Source organism: Myotis nattereri (assembly GCF_964212035.1).
Source record: "Myotis nattereri genome assembly, chromosome: 1".
Taxonomy (NCBI): domain Eukaryota; kingdom Metazoa; phylum Chordata; class Mammalia; order Chiroptera; family Vespertilionidae; genus Myotis; species Myotis nattereri.
In genome coordinates, this window is record NC_138075.1 from 3,060,806 (window position 1) to 3,077,942 (window position 17,137).

The 17,137-nt window shown below is 55.8% G+C and overlaps 1 protein-coding gene across 1 annotated transcript in view; it reads right to left on the reverse strand.

Annotated features, from left to right (window-relative positions):
- TECPR2 (tectonin beta-propeller repeat containing 2) overlaps positions 1-17,137 on the reverse strand; it is a 67,143-nt gene that overhangs the window by 20,842 nt on the left and 29,164 nt on the right. Inside the window, exons 9-16 of the mRNA XM_081104944.1 lie at positions 15,991-16,982; positions 14,302-14,485; positions 12,450-12,623; positions 9,078-9,258; positions 7,799-7,940; positions 5,612-5,852; positions 4,864-4,953; positions 3,448-3,681 (exon numbers count right to left, since the gene is read on the reverse strand). Of these exons, the coding sequence (XP_080961070.1) occupies positions 3,448-3,681; positions 4,864-4,953; positions 5,612-5,852; positions 7,799-7,940; positions 9,078-9,258; positions 12,450-12,623; positions 14,302-14,485; positions 15,991-16,982 (2,238 nt within the window). The remainder of the gene's footprint in view (positions 1-3,447; positions 3,682-4,863; positions 4,954-5,611; positions 5,853-7,798; positions 7,941-9,077; positions 9,259-12,449; positions 12,624-14,301; positions 14,486-15,990; positions 16,983-17,137) is intronic.

The window sequence follows — 17,137 nt, forward strand, 5'->3', positions numbered from 1 at the left end:
GGAGTTAGGGATTAACAGGACTAGGGAATCAGTAAAACCCCTTAACTAAGTGCCAGGCGGGTAGTTAATCACCTTAACTACGAACAATCACGCTTAAGCTACATAATCTTTACTTAGGATAATCTCCTTCAGTTACTTCCTTGTAGTTTAACAGAACAATAGAGTAGTGACCTTGGAACGGAGATAAGAAACGCCCTAATCTTTGGAATAGAATGGATAGGATTAAAATCAAATGGTATAAATACAGATGTAATGGGAGAATAAAGGGAGAACCTCACTATGCTGATCAACTGAACGCTGCCTCCATCCACACCTTTGGGAACCTCTGGACCTGCTGGGGCTGGACCTCAACAGCCAATTTGCTTCCAAAAACTAAGGTTGTAATAAATTGCAAATTCCATGCTGTTGTTATAACTGGGCTCAATAGCGAAACATTTAATTTAAGAATTCTCTTCATTTCACCTAAAGCAGCAATTGATTTGGTAGTTTGCACAGGGGCAGAAGAGGGATGCTACCCCTTTAAGAAGAAATTGAAGGCAGAAACTGTGTTCATGACTTGACACTTTGCTCCTTAAAATTGCAACTTCTGTGTGCCATATGGGGAAGACCAGTGACATTCCAGACTTTACAATGACCTGGCACAGCCAAGGTCAATACCAGCACGAGGTAGCCCAGCTCTCATGGTCGGCACTGGGAAGACAGGCTTTCATTTGAAGGCTCTAAGGCCGGGGCACTAGTACCGAGAGGCCAGGACAGAGCAGGGGCCAGCCATCTCTGAGGCAGCTCACATTCCACAGGATGCTCCTGCCACCATCTCTCCGCGGTGGGCGCTGTTCCCCTTAGGAAGGTGAGGGACTGGGTTTAATGGGAAGACAGCAGCTTGCCAGGCCCAGCTCTGGGCACAGCCAGCACTGCCTCTGCTGTGAGTCCCGCTCCTCAGCCTGGCCTCCTGCCACCTGCTGTGTGACCCACTCTGGGCTTGGCTGGATCCTGGCACTGGTTTGCTAAGGATGAATTTTTTTTAAATTTTTTTTTTGCTAAGGATGAATTTGCAGGCAGGAGGCTGGGCGGCACCGTTCTCTGCGCCTGCACCACCGGCAGCAAGCACCCACTGCCTGTGCTCAGACGACCAAGCACATCCCGACTCAGATGCAGCTCCCCCTCAAATGGAGACTCACATCCCCCGAAGCTGTTTCTCCCCAGAAAGCATGGCCACCACCCCAGTGAAGCCCAAAGGCACCGCCAAGCCCTGCCCTGCTCCAGCGGCCAGCTACGCCAGGAGGAACAGGCTGAACATGCAGGGAGGCAGGGCTGTGGGCTGGAGCCTCGAGCAGGGAGGCCCCGGTGGAGCTGGTGCGCTGGGTGGAGCCAGGCACCATGCCCACTCCCTCTGCACCAAGCTCTCAGCGTGGCAGGACACAAACCGCACCTGGGCTTTGCGCCTCCACCAGGAACCTCGGCATCTCCCACACAGGTCTGGCTGGGGCTGTGGGGGTGGGCTGGGGCAGGCAGGAGGGCCACGGCCATCAGTGACAACTAACAACGGCTGGCAAATGCTCTCAAAGGCGGAACAGTGGCCCTGGTGCTGGGATTAGGTTCAAAAGACAGTGTGAGGACGTGTACCCGGGTTGCAGGTTCAATCCTGGCCCTAGTCAGGCTCCTACGGGAGGCAACCAATCGATGTGTCTCTCTCACATCTGTGTCTCTCTCTCTAAAAGTCAAGGAAAAAAATACCCGTCGGGTGAGGATTAACAAACAAGCACAAAAACATGACCCTGGGCGATGCCTAGCTCTGGCCAGAGCGAGCTTGCCTAGTGGAGGGCCGCCGGCTGCTGCAGCTGCAGCTGCGCTGGATGTGTGGGGCCTGGCTGGACAACAGATGAAGGTCTCTGCATGGCACCCTGTGGAGCCACCTGGGCCGAGACCTGCGGTGGGTGGTGAGCGGCCCCTGCATCAGGAGGTGCAGCCTTCTTGCTCTTCCCGCTCCATGTTTGTGTGGAGGACTTGTGGCTGAATTCTCAAACAGCAAGTGCTTGCACAGCAATGCTGGCTGTCAGTTTACCGGGAGACCATATGGCAGAGTATTTCTAGGGCCCATCTGGACCCTCTGGAGCCCCTGGCACACCCTCTGCCTCAGACCAGCCACACCTAAGCTGCCGTTCAATCAAGAATCTGCCTGTAGCCCTAACCGGTTTGGCTCAGTGGATAGAGCGTCGGCCTGCGGACTCAAGGGTCCCAGGTTCGATTCTGGTCAAGGGCCTGTACCTTGGTTGCGGGCACATTCCCAGTGGGGAGTGTACAGGAAGCAGCTGATCGATGTTTCTCTCTCATTGATGTTTCTAACTCTCTCTCCCTCTCCCTTACTCTCTGTAAAAAATCAGTAAAATATATTAAAAAAAAAAAAAAAAGAATCTGCCCGAATAACCTTGTTTGGGCTCATCCTATTACCTCATTTCTTAGAACACAAATGAATGATTTATCAAAGGCACCTGCTGTGTGGCCCGCCCTGTAACCAGAGGAGAGCGGTGGGAGGTGCAGTGTCAATCCCGTCTGACTGAGCACCGAGCCTTGCTAGCTGAGCACCGAGCCTTGCTAGCTGAGCACTGAGCCTTGCTGAGCACTGAGCCTTGCTAGCTGAGCACCGAGCCTTGCTAGCTGAGCACCGAGCCTTGCTAGCTGAGCACTGAGCCTTGCTAGCTGAGCACCAAGCCTTGCTAGCTGAGCACTGAGCCTTGCTAGCTGAGCACCGAGCCTTGCTAGCTGAGCACTGAGCCTTGCTGAGCACCGAGCCTTGCTAGCTGAGCACCGAGCCTTGCTGAGCACCGAGCCTTGCTAGCTGAGCACCGAGCCTTGCTGAGCACCGAGCCTTGCTAGCTGAGCACTGAGCCTTGCTAGCTGAGCACCGAGCCTTGCTAGCTGAGCACTGAGCCTTGCTAGCTGAGCACCGAGCCTTGCTGAGCACCGAGCCTTGCTAGCTGAGCACCGAGCCTTGCTAGCTGAGCACCGAGCCTTGCTAGCTGAGCACCGAGCCTTGCTGAGCACCGAGCCTTGCTAGCTGAGCACCGAGCCTTGCTAGCTGAGCAGCTATTCTATGCTGGGAGGAGACAGTAAACGGGTCACTGATCCTGGCGCAGGACACGCCATTTTTCAGGCTGTAAAGCACGAAGCTGCATGCCATATTCAGACTGGCAGAAGCAATGGCACCAATGGGATTACTTGAAGCAGTTCTTTGCGGCAGCTTCCTCTGAGTCTGCTCCTCCTGAGCCTGAAAACCCCCAAACAAGGTGGGAAGTGAAGCTCTTACAAAAGTAAGCAGCCCATTTAATCTGCAAGAGCAGCTAATCAACCTCCGAAAGCCAGCAGCTTACGAAGTGTCATACGAGAGTTCACACAAGTGGGACCCAGGGGCCCGTCACATCCACAGGCACGACACACAGGACGGCATACCTAGCTGGGCAAGGTCCAGTCGGGTCCAGTGCAGGCCGGTGGGGCAGCTGGTGGACAGCGTCCTGATGAACACCTGGCCCAGGCTGTCCAGCGCCCACAGAGCGTCCTGGCAGGCGGCGTAGGCTCTCATCTCGGTGTCAGGAGGCAGTTGCACCGTGGACGGGCGGGACTGCGCGTGCTGGGCGCCCACGCTGCAGAGGTCCTTGCTGCCCTGGCATAGCCACAAGGAGCTGCCTGCAGAAGAGTTCAGGGGTGTCACTGACAAAAGCAGCCGCTGCCTCTGGACAGCTGACACCAACGGCTCCCTTGCTCCCTCGTCACCGTGACAGAAGCTCCATGTGCTTTAAGGTAGCGTTGGAGGGCACACCACGACTGAGCAAGAAACAAGCCCAGATATTTTAAAGAAGTGAGGGAAAGCAGGGCTTATGGGGTTTTAGGAAGGCTACGATGTTGGCCCAGTGGCTCTGACCCAGGACGTGCTATGATGAAACACTTGGTGTGTTCCCTCCGCGCACTGGAGGGCGTGGGGTCAGAGGGCCTCAGAAGCACAGAACCCAGGGGCTGGCCTGCTCTGCAGGGGCTGGGGCTGGGCCTGCAGAAGCTGGAAAGCCTTCCCTTCCTGTCCCTCCACGATGATCAGATCCTTAGGTGAAGAAGATTCAGCTTAAAATGCGAATAACCCCCAGGAAGTGAAAAGCGTGGGCACATGCATTATCTAAAACACGATCTAAAACCTGTGGCCAGGATGTTTTGGAATTCAAGATTCCTTTGGTTTGAAGACCTAGGGCAGTGATGGCGAACCTATGACACGCGTGTCAGAGGTGACATGTGAACTCCTTTTTTTGGTTGATTTTTCTTTGTTAAATGGCATTTAAATATATAAAATAAATATCAAAAATATAAGTCTTGGTTTTACTATGGTTGCAAACATCAAAAAATTTCTCTATGTGACACGGCACCAGAGTAAAGTTAGGGCTTTTCAAATGCCGACACGCCGATCTCAGAAGGTTCGCCGTCACTGGCCTAGGGCAGTACCTCGGCCTGTGTTAAGTCCAGGCCGGCAGCGCCCCGGTAGCAGTAACACCGCTGCAGCGCGTCAGTCAGCGAGCGCAGGCCCCTGGCTGCTGCGCCATGGCCCGCTGAGATGGCTGAAGTCACTGCTGCCAGCCCCGGCGGCTACTGCATGTTCCCCTCCTCAGGACGTGCTGTCACGACTCACTCAGCTCCACTGCCCTGGATCCTGCTCTCCTGGTCAAGTGGGCCCAGCCCAGGGGCCCTCGGCTCAGCCCACAAGGGCTACTGGCCTGTGACACAAGCCACCTTGTCTCTGTTCACTCAGCCACGCCCTCACCCCAGCAAGGCCACAGGCAGACTGTGGCTTTCACTACCACGGCCACGGCACTGCTCTCCACCAACCTTCCTTTGTGGGAGCAGGGGAGGCCAACACAAAGGCCCATTTGGTAGCAGAAGCTGTCCCGCGGGGAACAACGTTGTTCCAGTGAGTGCCTGGAAAGAAGAAACAGAAGCAGGTGTTAGAGAAAGAAGGAACTAACCACCCCCCAGAGCGTGGGTGCTAGACCACAGCAGGCCCTGCAGCTCACTGCTGGCTCCAGCCTGTCCTTACATGGAGGGCTGAGCCAGCACTCGAGAGCCGGCCCGGACCTCTGTGGACACCGGCAAGCAGAGCCAGACTTGCCCAGGGACGAGGAGCTGGTGAAAACCCACAAAGCAGGGGTGCGTTTACAGGAAGGACGGGTGCGTGCGGACAGCACCGCATTACCGATCTGGCTAGAGCCTGGCATTTTCAACAGCATGATAATGTTCCTCCAGGAAATGGACTATTCTCTCTTCTTAGGCTCTTCAGGTTTTGGGTGGTTTTTTCATTTAAATAAAAAATTATTAATGTAAAACTGAGCTCCATTTGCTTTCTATCATAATAGGTCCCCAGTGGAGACTGGTCGCACACCACCAGACCCTGGGATCCAAGCGGCAGCAACGACAGATGAAGGAGGGAAACGGACAGGCACCAAGAATGCCTCCGTCCCGATCACCCCACACTGGCCTGTCGCCTTCGCAGGCTGAGCGCCTGACGCTTTCCTTGACGCGCCGCCCCTTCCTGAGGGAAGCTGCCTCAGGCGGCGTGAAGTCTAAGCAGTGCACCCACCGATGAGACTCCCCTTGGCGACGTGGAGGTCATTCTTGCCCGAGGAGATCCAGACGCCGCTGCTGTTGACCCCCAGGAGGCTGGGCTGGCACTGAAGCTGCTGAGACCAGAACGCCGTGCGCAGCTTGTCGGCCACCTTTTCCACGGGCGCCTGGGCCGCCGTAGCCACCGAGTGTGTGGCGTGCAGGATGGTCTGGAACAGGCTGCACTGGTCGAACACCACGTAGTCTGTGATGCTCACCTGCGGGGACGGGCAGACACGGTCAGGGCCGCCCTCCCGCCGCGTGCACGTGTGTCAGTGAGGACGGAGACGGTCAGGCCGGACACCACCGAGCTGCTGTCGTGACCCCGGGGGTTGGAGTTAGAGGCGGAAAATGTCACCTTTCATACACTTCTATCACGTGGATCTGTTACAAGCCTGTGCCTGAACATCACGCCCTTACACCTCCACGTCTTTTGTTCCAGTTAGTGAGAGAGAACTGTTTTGTTTTTAAATCTAGGTATTTCTCATGGGCACTCATGTACAATACTTAGACTATACAATAATAAGACTTAAGAAGGTAATATACGTAATAATTTATTATCTAAACCAGGCCTGTTAGTCCTTATGCCAGGCCAACAGCCTAAAGCCCCCTCTTGGATTGAAGGCAGCACCTGGCTCAGATGCCAGGCCCTTGCTTCTCCCACGTGACCTGAAAGGTGCTTTTCCAGGCGCCTCCTGAGGAGACCCCTCCTGCTCTTTCTAAAAGGCTTTCACGCACGTATCTGCCCTGCTGGGCTTGACCACAGGGGACTCGCTGCCCTATTCCTAGGATGGTCTCGTGCAGGTGACGGGCCCAAGTCTCGCACAAGGAACTGTTGAGTGAAAGGGACCTCCATTTACAAACACAGGGACGAAAAGGAGATTCCTGTCAAAGTCAGTACTGGGTGCAAACACTGCCCTTGGTTGGTATGAGCTGCCGCCCTAACCGAAGCAGAAGCGGAGGCTTCACCGTCCGGCCCCCGAGGCCCCGTTCTCAGCCCGAGCCCTCAGAATGCTGGGCCCGCACACGCTGGCGCTGTGACCACTCGGGGAGCCCGCGCTTCCCGGTGTCTGCACCTCGCCAAGGCCACACCAGGTCTGGGACAGACGCAGTCCCAGCACCCAGGACCTGCGGATGAGCAGGATGCATATGTAAATAAAGTTGAGCAGCCAAACAGTGCTGCTCTCATGCTACAAGAGTCTTTAGTAATTACACTAACTGCTTTCAAATACCTCAAAGGTGATTCTGCCGATTAAATTTCTCTAAAGATAATGATCTGAACATTATGATAAAACGTACCTGCTTTCCTCTTGGCTACTTAAAAACAGAATTTAGTACGCACGTACAGGTGAGCGTGTGTGTGTGCATGTGCGTGTGCAACCATGTAACATGGTGACGAGTAGAGAGAAGGTATTTTAAGGCCCTCGTGTAACTCTTTGAGTGGCACCTGGCGTGTAGATTAGAGATGCCTGTACACATACGCACACTCATCAAAGAGCAAACACACCGACTTCCCTGCATTCACACCTCAGGGACCCAGAGCAACAAGGCAGGCCTGAGGCGACAGTGAGACCTGAGGCCGTGGACACCACGCTGAAGCGACGCTGCGTGCTCACAGCTGCAAGGGCAGCGCAGCCTCACCTGCCCCACAGGGGAGTAGACGCCCCTTTGAGAACATCCCAGCCACCTGGCTGGCACCAAGTCACGAAAGGGGGCTGATGACACCCTCCCTTTCGGGAGCCAGCGGAGGGTTCCCCTGTTGAAGTGCCTCCCACTCAGAGGACTTCCGAACAAGCAGAGAGAGAGGGACTGTAATTGTGGGTTGGGTTTCCCAACCCTATTGTCTAGTCTCTTTTCTTGGCCCGTCTGTCAGAATTAAATATCATTATTGCCCAGGTCTTCGAATGGACGCCAAGGGTTTATTTCATGTAAAGTAGATTTCTAACACCCACAGAACCAGCCTGCGCTCTGAGCAGAGCTCCGCAAGGCCCCTCCTCAGGTGGGAAGTCTAGGAGTCTCCAGTTGCTGGGACCCAGCAGTCTGACTCAGTAAACTGAGCACTGTTACTCACCGCCCCCCGCCCAATCTCTTTAGGGCAAAGGGAGGGGCTGCAAGGGGGCAGCAGCCCCACCCCAGGGAGACCCGGGCCGACCGGAACACCCACTTGCCACCAGTGGTCGTCCTCCCCTTGGGGCTTCTTGGGAACAATGCCGGTTCTGAACCACAGGGTTCCGTGGATGTCCAGCGCCCACAGGGTTTGCTGGTCCCCGAGCGCCACACAAACAGGTTCCAAGGCCTGCCTTTCGCTGAAATGGAGGAGGACATGGGAGTCAGCATCCAGGCGAAGCCCCAGAGGGTCTAGGACTGCCAGCAGAGGGCGCCCTGGGGGGTCGGCCTGGGAGAAGACACCCCACCCACAAGACCCCAGGAAGGAAGCCGCATTTTGAGTTAAGTTACTGTGCAACATCAATTGTTCAAACGCATCGTAGCTTCTGAAAGACATACACAGACCCAGAATGACAGGAAAGCTCTTGGAAGAAAACAGCCTAAGAAAAAAGTGGGCAGAGGCCCAGCAGGAATCCAGGCCCCCAGGCGCCTCCCGCTCCCTGTCCCCCCTTCGCTGTGCCAGGCTGTGCCGGGCAGCTGCAGCTGGGCAGACGCCGCTCTCTCTGGGCTTCTGGTGCCATCTCACCAGCCTCCAGGCTCTGCTGGGCTCCACTCTGCGCGATGCCCTCGGCCTCCGCAGGTGGAGCCGGGGCCCAGTGCTTGCTCCGCTCCCTGGTTCAGGAGCATCGGCACTAACGGAGGGGTCAGTTCACACTCCCACTGGGAGCTCTGTGAGGCAGGGCAGGCTCAATGGTCTCCGCACATGCAGTGCAGCAGCTCTGGCTTACAATGGGGACTTGCTCAACTTTCCTGGGTTGCTAAATGCAAACCAATATCCTAATCTAATTTTCTAAGGGCTATTAATAATTTCATATTAGCAAGATGATTGGATAGTAATTCTGTAATTAAAATTTTGCAAGGCATAATGTAACCAATAAATTACAGTTCAGAGGTCAATTTCAATTGACTAGGAGGATAATAAAGAAAAGTATTTGGCTCTACAGCATCCGAGATTCTAAAGAGAACCACCCCCCCCGGCCCCCGACACTGGGCAGTTCTGAACAGACAGTCCTGAGAAACGGGTGGCGTGTGCGGCTCGGGGTTGCACAGGAGGCAGCAGCATTGACAAAGCTGCGCTCTGAGCCAACATGCAGTGCGTCAGAGGTAGACAGAATGTGTCTCCAAGGTCAGGCTGCTCAAACCGGTTCCGACAACTGCAGAGAACACCATTACCATGGAAACCCCCAGGGAACCAGCTCTTCCCGGGAAGGCTCCCCTGGACGCCTGAGGGGCACCCTGCTGACAAGGACCAGAGGAGAGACACACAGGCCCGGTACCTGACGATGTCACACTTCCACTGCTCCCCTTCAGGACAGAGGCTGCTCACACCCTCCCGGTACAGGAGGGCTCTCTGCTCCGTCAGCGCCCACACCACGCTGTTCCGGGCTGTCACCTGGGACAGTGGGTACGGGCAGTCGACCTTTATGGCTCTGGCACAGGGGCGATCCACGCTGAGACCTGCCGGAGAGATGGATAGGAAGCCCCAAGCACACACAATTGGGCTGTCACACCTCACTGTCACGTTTACTTACTATTCTTTTTGGTATTTTGCTATATTCCTTTGTAATAAGTGCTTTTTAAAAGATCTAGTCAGCCCCCGGTTGGGTGGCTCAATTGGTTGGAGCATCATCCACACACAGAGAGGACGCAGGTTTAATCTCTGGTTGGGGGTATGTACGGGAGGCAACCGGTCGGTTTCTCTCTCACATTGAAGTCCCCCCCCCCCCCACTCTCCCTCTCTCTCAAATCAACAAAAACAATCTCAGGTGAGGATGAAAAAAAAATAATAAAATAAAAGGTCTAGTCAATTACCCAAGGGGAGGGAGGTGGGGGGAGGTAAAAGAGGGTTATTGGGGGATAAATGGTGATGGAAGGAGACTTGATTTTGGATGGTGAACACACAATATAATATACAGGTGATGTATTATAGAATAATACCCAAAACCTATATAATTTTATTAACCAATGTTACCCCAGTAAGATCAATAAAAAAGGGAAAACAGGTATTGTCAACACACACGGGGAAATGGTGCTGAAATGTAACATCAGGTGCAGCATTTCAGACGCCCTTGGGAAACCCAGGAGTAACAACCGAGTCTGGTACGTAAGGTGTCCTGAAAGATGCGGGAAGCCCGTGCCAGAGCGAGATGCTAGCCTCTGGCTCCATCTAGTCGCCTGCTTTGTTCCCACGGCCTCTAGGATAACAGCTTCTTGCACACAGATGTGCGAATTGTCAGAGGAATTCTCCTTACCAGAAAGCGCCTCTCCCGAGGAGGTAAGTGAAGCATGTACAGAATTAACGACTATCACAGATTTGCAGGAACCGCATGACCAGACTCACATCATTTGGCACAATCTTCCTTGGACCCTGCTGGTGCCCAGATGTCTTCAGTCACCCATCACCTCTTGCCCCTCCCACTCCCCCTTCCCCAGACATAAAAGAAGCCTGAGCCTCCCATCTTCTAGGCTGGGGACTTCTCCGTAAATAAACCTTTCCTCACCCCAAATTCTGACATTGTGAGTTTGGCCTTTCGAAGCATCAGGCACATGGCCTTTGGACGGGTAACACCCAGAGCAAGAGAGCAGCCAGACCCCAAAGAACGGAGCCCAGGCCGAGAGCAGCCAGCTCTCAGAGATGCCCTTCCCTGTGGGCATTGTGCCCCTTGAGCCGCAGGGTGAGCAGAGGGGTCAGCAGCATCTGAGGCCTCCAGCCACCCTCTCAGAGCAGCTCCAACGAAGGGCCCCTCGCCCTGCTTTTACCTGGTGTGTGTGTGTGGAAGGGGCGCCCGTGTTAACATGAAGACCCCGTGTTTCCTAGGTGAACAGCATGGCCCATTGCTGGGGCAGTACCTGACTCCCCACGGGGCTCTCACCCTGCCTCCTGGCACCTCTGCCCAGCGAGCAGCAGGCCCTCCAGGAGAGCGGGCAGGACCTGCATCCCATATTGCGTGGTCTTCAATGTGCTCCCACTGGTCACACACACATCTTGCTCAATCGCAGGCCTTGGGGTGTACCTCCTCCCACACACTAGGTGTGACTCACCTGCAGGACTTCCTCCCTGAGACTGTAACCCAGTAGGGCTAGGGCAGTGATCGGCAAACTGCTGCTCACAAGCCACATGCGACTCTTTGGCCCCTTGAATGCGGCTCTTCCACAAAATGCCACGTGCGGGCCCTGACCGGTTTGGCTCAGTGGATAGAGCATCGGACTGCGGACTGAAGGGTCCCAGGTTCGATTCCGGTCAAGGGCATGTACCTTGGTTGCGGGCACATCCCCAGTGAGGGGTGTGCAGGAAGCAGCTGATCGATGTTTCTAACTCTCTATCCCTCTCCCTTCCTCTCTGTAAAAAATCAATAAAATATATTTTAAAAAAATACCACGTGTGGGCACACATGTACAGTGTGATTGAAACTTCGTGGCCCATGCGCAGAAATCGGTATTTTGTGGAAGAGCCACACTCAAGGGGCCAAAGAGCCGCATGTGGCTCGCGAACCGCAGTTTGCTGACCACTGGTCTAGGGGGTACAGAGCTCGTCTGAAACCACTGCCCTGGAGACTGCTGGTTATGAGGCCACCCACTCCTCACCCCCAGGCAGGAGCACCAGTTTCCCCACCAAGAACAAAACTCAAATCCCCAGAGCTCCTTCCACTGGAAGGAAGACACAGAAGTAGGCCAGGGGCCAGGGCTGGCCCATGACCCAGGAGCTGCCCCCAGGGCTCCAGCAGGCTTCTGGGATGCGCTGGCCCTCCCACAGGTGGGCTCTGAATCTCCAGGAATCAGCCCTGATAGTTCGTAAGACTGATCACAACATTTGGCGCCAGCAATACTGCTGGTTAGAAGACTGATCTTTATGGAAATCCAATATGGTCTCTTGACAACCAGAAAAGAGCTCCTGGCTCTGGCCGGTTGCTCAGTGGTTAGAGCACCAGCCTGCAGACTGAAGGGTCCCGGGTTCAATTTCCAGTCAAGGGCACATACCTGGGTTGCAGATACCTGGGCGCAAGGTCGGGGCCCATGCAGGAAGCAACCAATCGACGTGTCTCTCTCACATCGATGTTTCTCTCTCTTTTTCTCTCTACCACTCTCTAAAAATCAATGGAAAAATATCCTTGGGTGAGGATGAACAACAGTAAAGAGAATTCCAGCCCCCATCCTCCCCAGTCCCGTGAATCACTCTCTGGGACCCACATGGACACGGACTCTCATTAGACCCCTTTTAATAAACAAGTCCCCCTGCGTCTCCTCCAGCAGCGAAGGTTCCCTCTGGGCAGTTTCCGTGAACTGCCATTTGGAGCAGACGACTCCTCTTTTTTCCTGACCTACATGTGAGTGCGTGCAGGGAAGCGGGCTGCGGCCTGAGAAGCCCAGGCCCTTCTCTCAGACCCCACCCTGTGGGTAAGTGACACGCAGTGGCACGAGGAAGGAGAACAAGGTTCTGTTTCTGCTCCTCACTAAGTAATCCCGTTCGTTCTTGCCCTACATTTGTCCTGGTTGAATGAATCAGTAGCAGGAAATAGCGAGTATATCTGTTGGCAAGCACTCTCTTTTTAGAAGGTGTTAATTTAAATGGCTTTTCAGCCTCTCAGTCATCTGATCGTTCCCACAAAGCAGGGCGCAGACAGCAGCCATCCCACCGGGCGCGCCGTTACCTGTCTGCAGGTACAGGTCTCCGTTGGTCCTGATGACCCAGGCAGCGTCCTCACTCAGTGCCACAAACACGGCCTGGGGCAGCGCCTCGTACCAGTGCCGTTTGCCCTTGATGGTCACTTTGCCACAAGCAAAAGCCCGGTTAGACTTCTGCTCAATCTTCCAGAGGAGGGCTCCTGTGCAGATAAAGCGCCCGTCAGATCATGTGGGAGCCTTCCCCTGGGCGCTGGGGAGAGGGTTCTCAACGCCGCCCTGGCTGCAGCCTCACTGGGAAGAGCCCTCAGTGCCAGGTTGATCTGGGGCCTCCACCTGCCAGTGTGGCTCTGGGTGTCCTGTTATGTAGTGTCGCCCATCTGGTCTCATCTGTGATATGGCAAGACCACATCACCAACACAGCATGGGGCTGGCACCTCACGGCACTCATCACACTGAACAGGGGCGGGGCCTTCATCCCCAGGTGGCCGCGGTGAGCCCCCGTGAACACGGGAGTCGCAGTGGTGCCCTGCCACGGGCGGGAGTCCTGCAGGTGTCAGAGGGGAGTTGCTTCCAGACCAGCTCCATGGACGAGATGCAGAGAAGGAGGCATCTGACCAGGGCTGTGCTTTCTTCACTCAAGGGGTTCTGATGGACATGAAGAAGGGGAGGGACGGCAAAAGGGAAGATGGGGGACCTCGTAGACAGGGGTTGTGGCACAGGCTGGGCACCCAAGTGTGAGAAACCACTGCCCAGGAATGACGGAAAGCACAGCAGCTGGACTAGAGGGTGCGCCTGAGGAGAGGAAGCAGGACAGGCCCCAGCAAAGCTCCCCCTAAGTGCCATGGCTCAGGGCTCAGGTGCTGACACAGAACACCCACCTTCTGGAGGCAGAGCTCTCACTGGAGAACGAGGGACAGGAGGGTTGGAAACATAAGGCAATGAACAGGGTCAGGGAAGAACCGAAGTGTCTAAATGGCTGAGGAGATGAGCCCAAAGGGGAATGACAGAAAGAACTGACACACAATTGTAATGCCCACTGGTGGAGGAGGGGGTCTCAGTCAGCCTCTAAGGAAAAACACTTTTCAAACAAGCAAACCCGACAAGCTAGTATTTTAAACAGTGACAAAGCCCAGGGGGAGCTAAGGGAATCCACTGCGAAGGCACAGAGGACAGTCCAAGGTCAGACGCACTCTAGTAGGACTTCCTACCAGCACCCTAGCAACAAACCAGGTACTGCCGGCAGACACACAGAAACACCTCTGTTCTGCCTGCCCGCCCCCCAACAGGCGAGGTGGGAAACACCACGACTGAACAGCGAGCAGGCACTGCAGCCCAGCGGCTCCTCATTCAGGGATGCCGGCACCCGTTAGGTCAAAGTGGACGATCGTGGCAGCACACAATGGGTGCTTTTTCTTTCTACAGTCAGGGAGCACATCAGTCACCCAGAGAAAATATATACATAGCTCATTTAAAAATGATTTCTAAAAAGGAAACCAAATAGCCTGTACATATCCAACATATGCATCGGTCCATCTCCCTTAGTTCAGCTGCGTTAAAGCAACGCTGAGAAACAGAAATGCACTTTATTTTTATAAGGAGCATGTTAACATCTCCCTCCATATCCTCAAAATTCAAGTTATTCGTCTAGCCTACGAAAATGTTCACATGTTACCGCTGCCATGAATAAAAAACAAAAACTCAGGCCGAACATCCCTTCACGCTATTTAACTGACAGCAAACGAAGCATCTGTCTGGAGAAAGCCCTCCTCCTGGGGGAGGAGTGGGGGGGGGGAGGCCGAGAGAAGCTGGCTGTGGAATGGGCTGCAGGGACCCCCAGTGAGGGTGGTGACCCTGGGGCGGGAAGCAGAGCAAGCGAACCTGAGGGCGAGACTGCCACCTGCTGGACGGCATCTTCAAACTTCTGCCAGCGCAGCCCAGCGCCCCGCAAGGCACTGCAGAACAGGCCGCCTCTGTAGTCCAGGCACCAGACGTGCTTCTCGGAGACCCCCAGGCTGAGTATGCCGTGGCCGGGGCCAGAGTAGCCCATCCAGCTTTCTGCAAACTAAGGAGAGCGGTGAGTTCTGTGCAGAGCACGCGGCTGCGTTGCTGCAGTCACCCCGGGTGGCCCCGTGCTATGCCGTCCTTCCTGACATCATGCTTCCAGGGCAGACCTGGCCCTGCCCCACAGGAACAGCCCACCAACAGACGTGTCTGTGCAGCACCTCACCACCAGCATTAGCAGGAGCAGCTCCGCCACCATGTTGGTTGTGTGTGTTTTCATCAATTTTAAAGGTATTTATTGTTGGAAATATGACAGATATCCATTTCCCCCCACTGACCCCTTCCAGCCCACACTTTTAGTCACTGTCCCAATCCTCGCGCACAAGGCACGGGGTGTGGCTCGTAGCAATCTGGCCAGGATGCTCAGGGGCATGAAGGCAGGAGAAAGGTCCTCAAAGTGCCAGGCGCCCTCTCCTCTGGGGAAGGACTTTTCTAAGCTCTGGCCCGAATCCCCAGAGCCTGCCCCACACCGCGTCCGCCCGGCGATGCCGTTTGCTGTCACGTGCACTGTGGCATCCCCGGCTCCAAATAGCCGGCAGCCGAGGCACTAGAACAGACAGACACGCCAGAGACTGACGGAGGCCAGGCCCTTGGCATTTCGTCCCAGAACCAGGGAGCTGTGCGTCCCACTTTCGGGACAGCAGGTCGAGAGGGGTCTGGGACCAGCCTGGCCCTTCACTGGCTACGCGGAAGCCACTCAGCTGTCCCAAGGCTCAGTATCTCTCTCTGTGGAGTGGGACAACAGTGCCTACCTCCTGGCTTGTTCTGTTTTTAGAGAAGTAACAGGTTAACCTGTGATGCCTGGCATGGTGCCTGCCCAACGGCACCGTTACCAGCGCCGAGAACCAGGCGGGACGCGCAGGAAGCACAGGTGGCTGCCGCTCACACTCACAACCGCACTCACCCCCCTCGGTAGGAAAAGTCACCACACAGGGAGCATTCTGAAACCAAATACCTCTAACAGTAATTACCTGCTCAGGGAAGTGAACGCTAATTAAAAAGCACTTTTTAAATAAATGACCAAGGACGGTTCATAATCGTCTCCTGCTGCGTGGGCTCGGAGGCCCGAGGCACTGGACCCAGCCTGCGGGAGCCGTGGCGCCAGTGCTGCAGGCCGGGCCAGGGCCGGGCTCCTGCAGCCGGTGCCGTGGGCAGCCTGAGGCGGCGGCGAGGACAGTCCCTGCCTCCCCCTGCTCAGAGCCCTCTCCACCGCCAGTGCTGGTCCTCTGCCCACCGGTGTCTGGAATGGCTCGGCCGCGTCAGGCCTCCCCGAGGCGACCAAAACTAGTGCCTGTGCTGGCAGGACGCTGCTTCTGCGGAGACGCGGGTTATGGAGCAGGGACACAGGTCAGCACGAATCCAGGCCATCCGCAGGCCCTGCACCGGAAATGCCCCCACCCAGACTTCAAACACTTGCCCCGCAGGTTTTGCAGTAGAAATAGAACCTCTTTCCATAAAAAGGAACCCAGGTCGCCGATGACGTCCCTGAAGCTGAAGCCCACATACCTGATCGGACTTCAGCAGCCCAGCGTCGTCGTCGGCCGGCTGGCTCAGGTCCTGCAGGGAGCGGCTGCCTCCGAGCTCCGGCACACTCGTCTCCGAGGATGAAGAGGGCAGCCCTTGGGCATAGATGTCCTCCTCGTCGCTGGATGTCTGCACCTGATCCCGTGAGGAATGCTCGGGGCGAGGGTCCTGGGCGCTGGCCGCCAAGGCACAAACGGGAGGAGTCAGCCATCCGCCCACACTCCCCAGGTCACATTCGGAAGCAACCACTGCTCTCTGGCCCGTGCCATCATCAGTGACGGCATGCCAGGGGTCGGAACCGAGGTGGCCAGGAGCCGCCACGTGCATCAGCAGGCCCTGCTCTCCGCCGGTCCCCTTGGCGCTGCCTTTGTTCACTCTGGTCTCCAGCAGCCTGTCCCCAGCACTGGGGGCCCAGCTAGGGCTGGACGGCACGGGGGGCAAGTCCAGGAGAGAGGCTTCAGACACCGTGCACTGGGGATCCTCAGGCTCGCAGCCCCCCTCCTCCTGGGCCTCAGCAGGGCTGTCCTGGTCTTGGCAAGGTGACTGTCTGCTACTGGGTCCACTGTCCGCAGGATGAGGCTCCCCCTCGAGCTCTGTGACCTCGCCACCTTCCACGTCTCCCCTCGGGTGCAGGGGTAGGCGCAACCCGCAACCATGCAGCTCCATCTCGCCTGCCGAGCTCCATCGCGGTATCTCCAATCTGTCATCTTCGCTGAGTAAGTCAGGGGCAGGCTCAGGCGCCTCCAGGACACTGAATGCTTCCGGGTCATCGTTCTCCTGCAGGACACCATTCACCTCGCCACTGAGGCTGCTCTCCCAGTCGGGAGACTCTGTGCTCACCCGATCCACGATGCTGCCCAAACTTGAGGTCGTGGACAGCAGGTCTGTGTTCAGGGACTGGGGACTGTCATCAGGAAACTCACAGCAGGGAGTCGATTCAAGGGAACTGTGCCAGGTGCTCCTGCCTCCGCCTTCTAATTTAAAATAAGAATGTTTAAAATGAGGTATGGTCCTCCATAAAGACACGAATCAAAAACCACAATTTTAAGACCCTGGCCAGGTCACTCTGTTGGTTAGAGCATCATCCCCAATATGCCAAGGCTGTGGGTTTGACCCCGGTCAGGGCCCA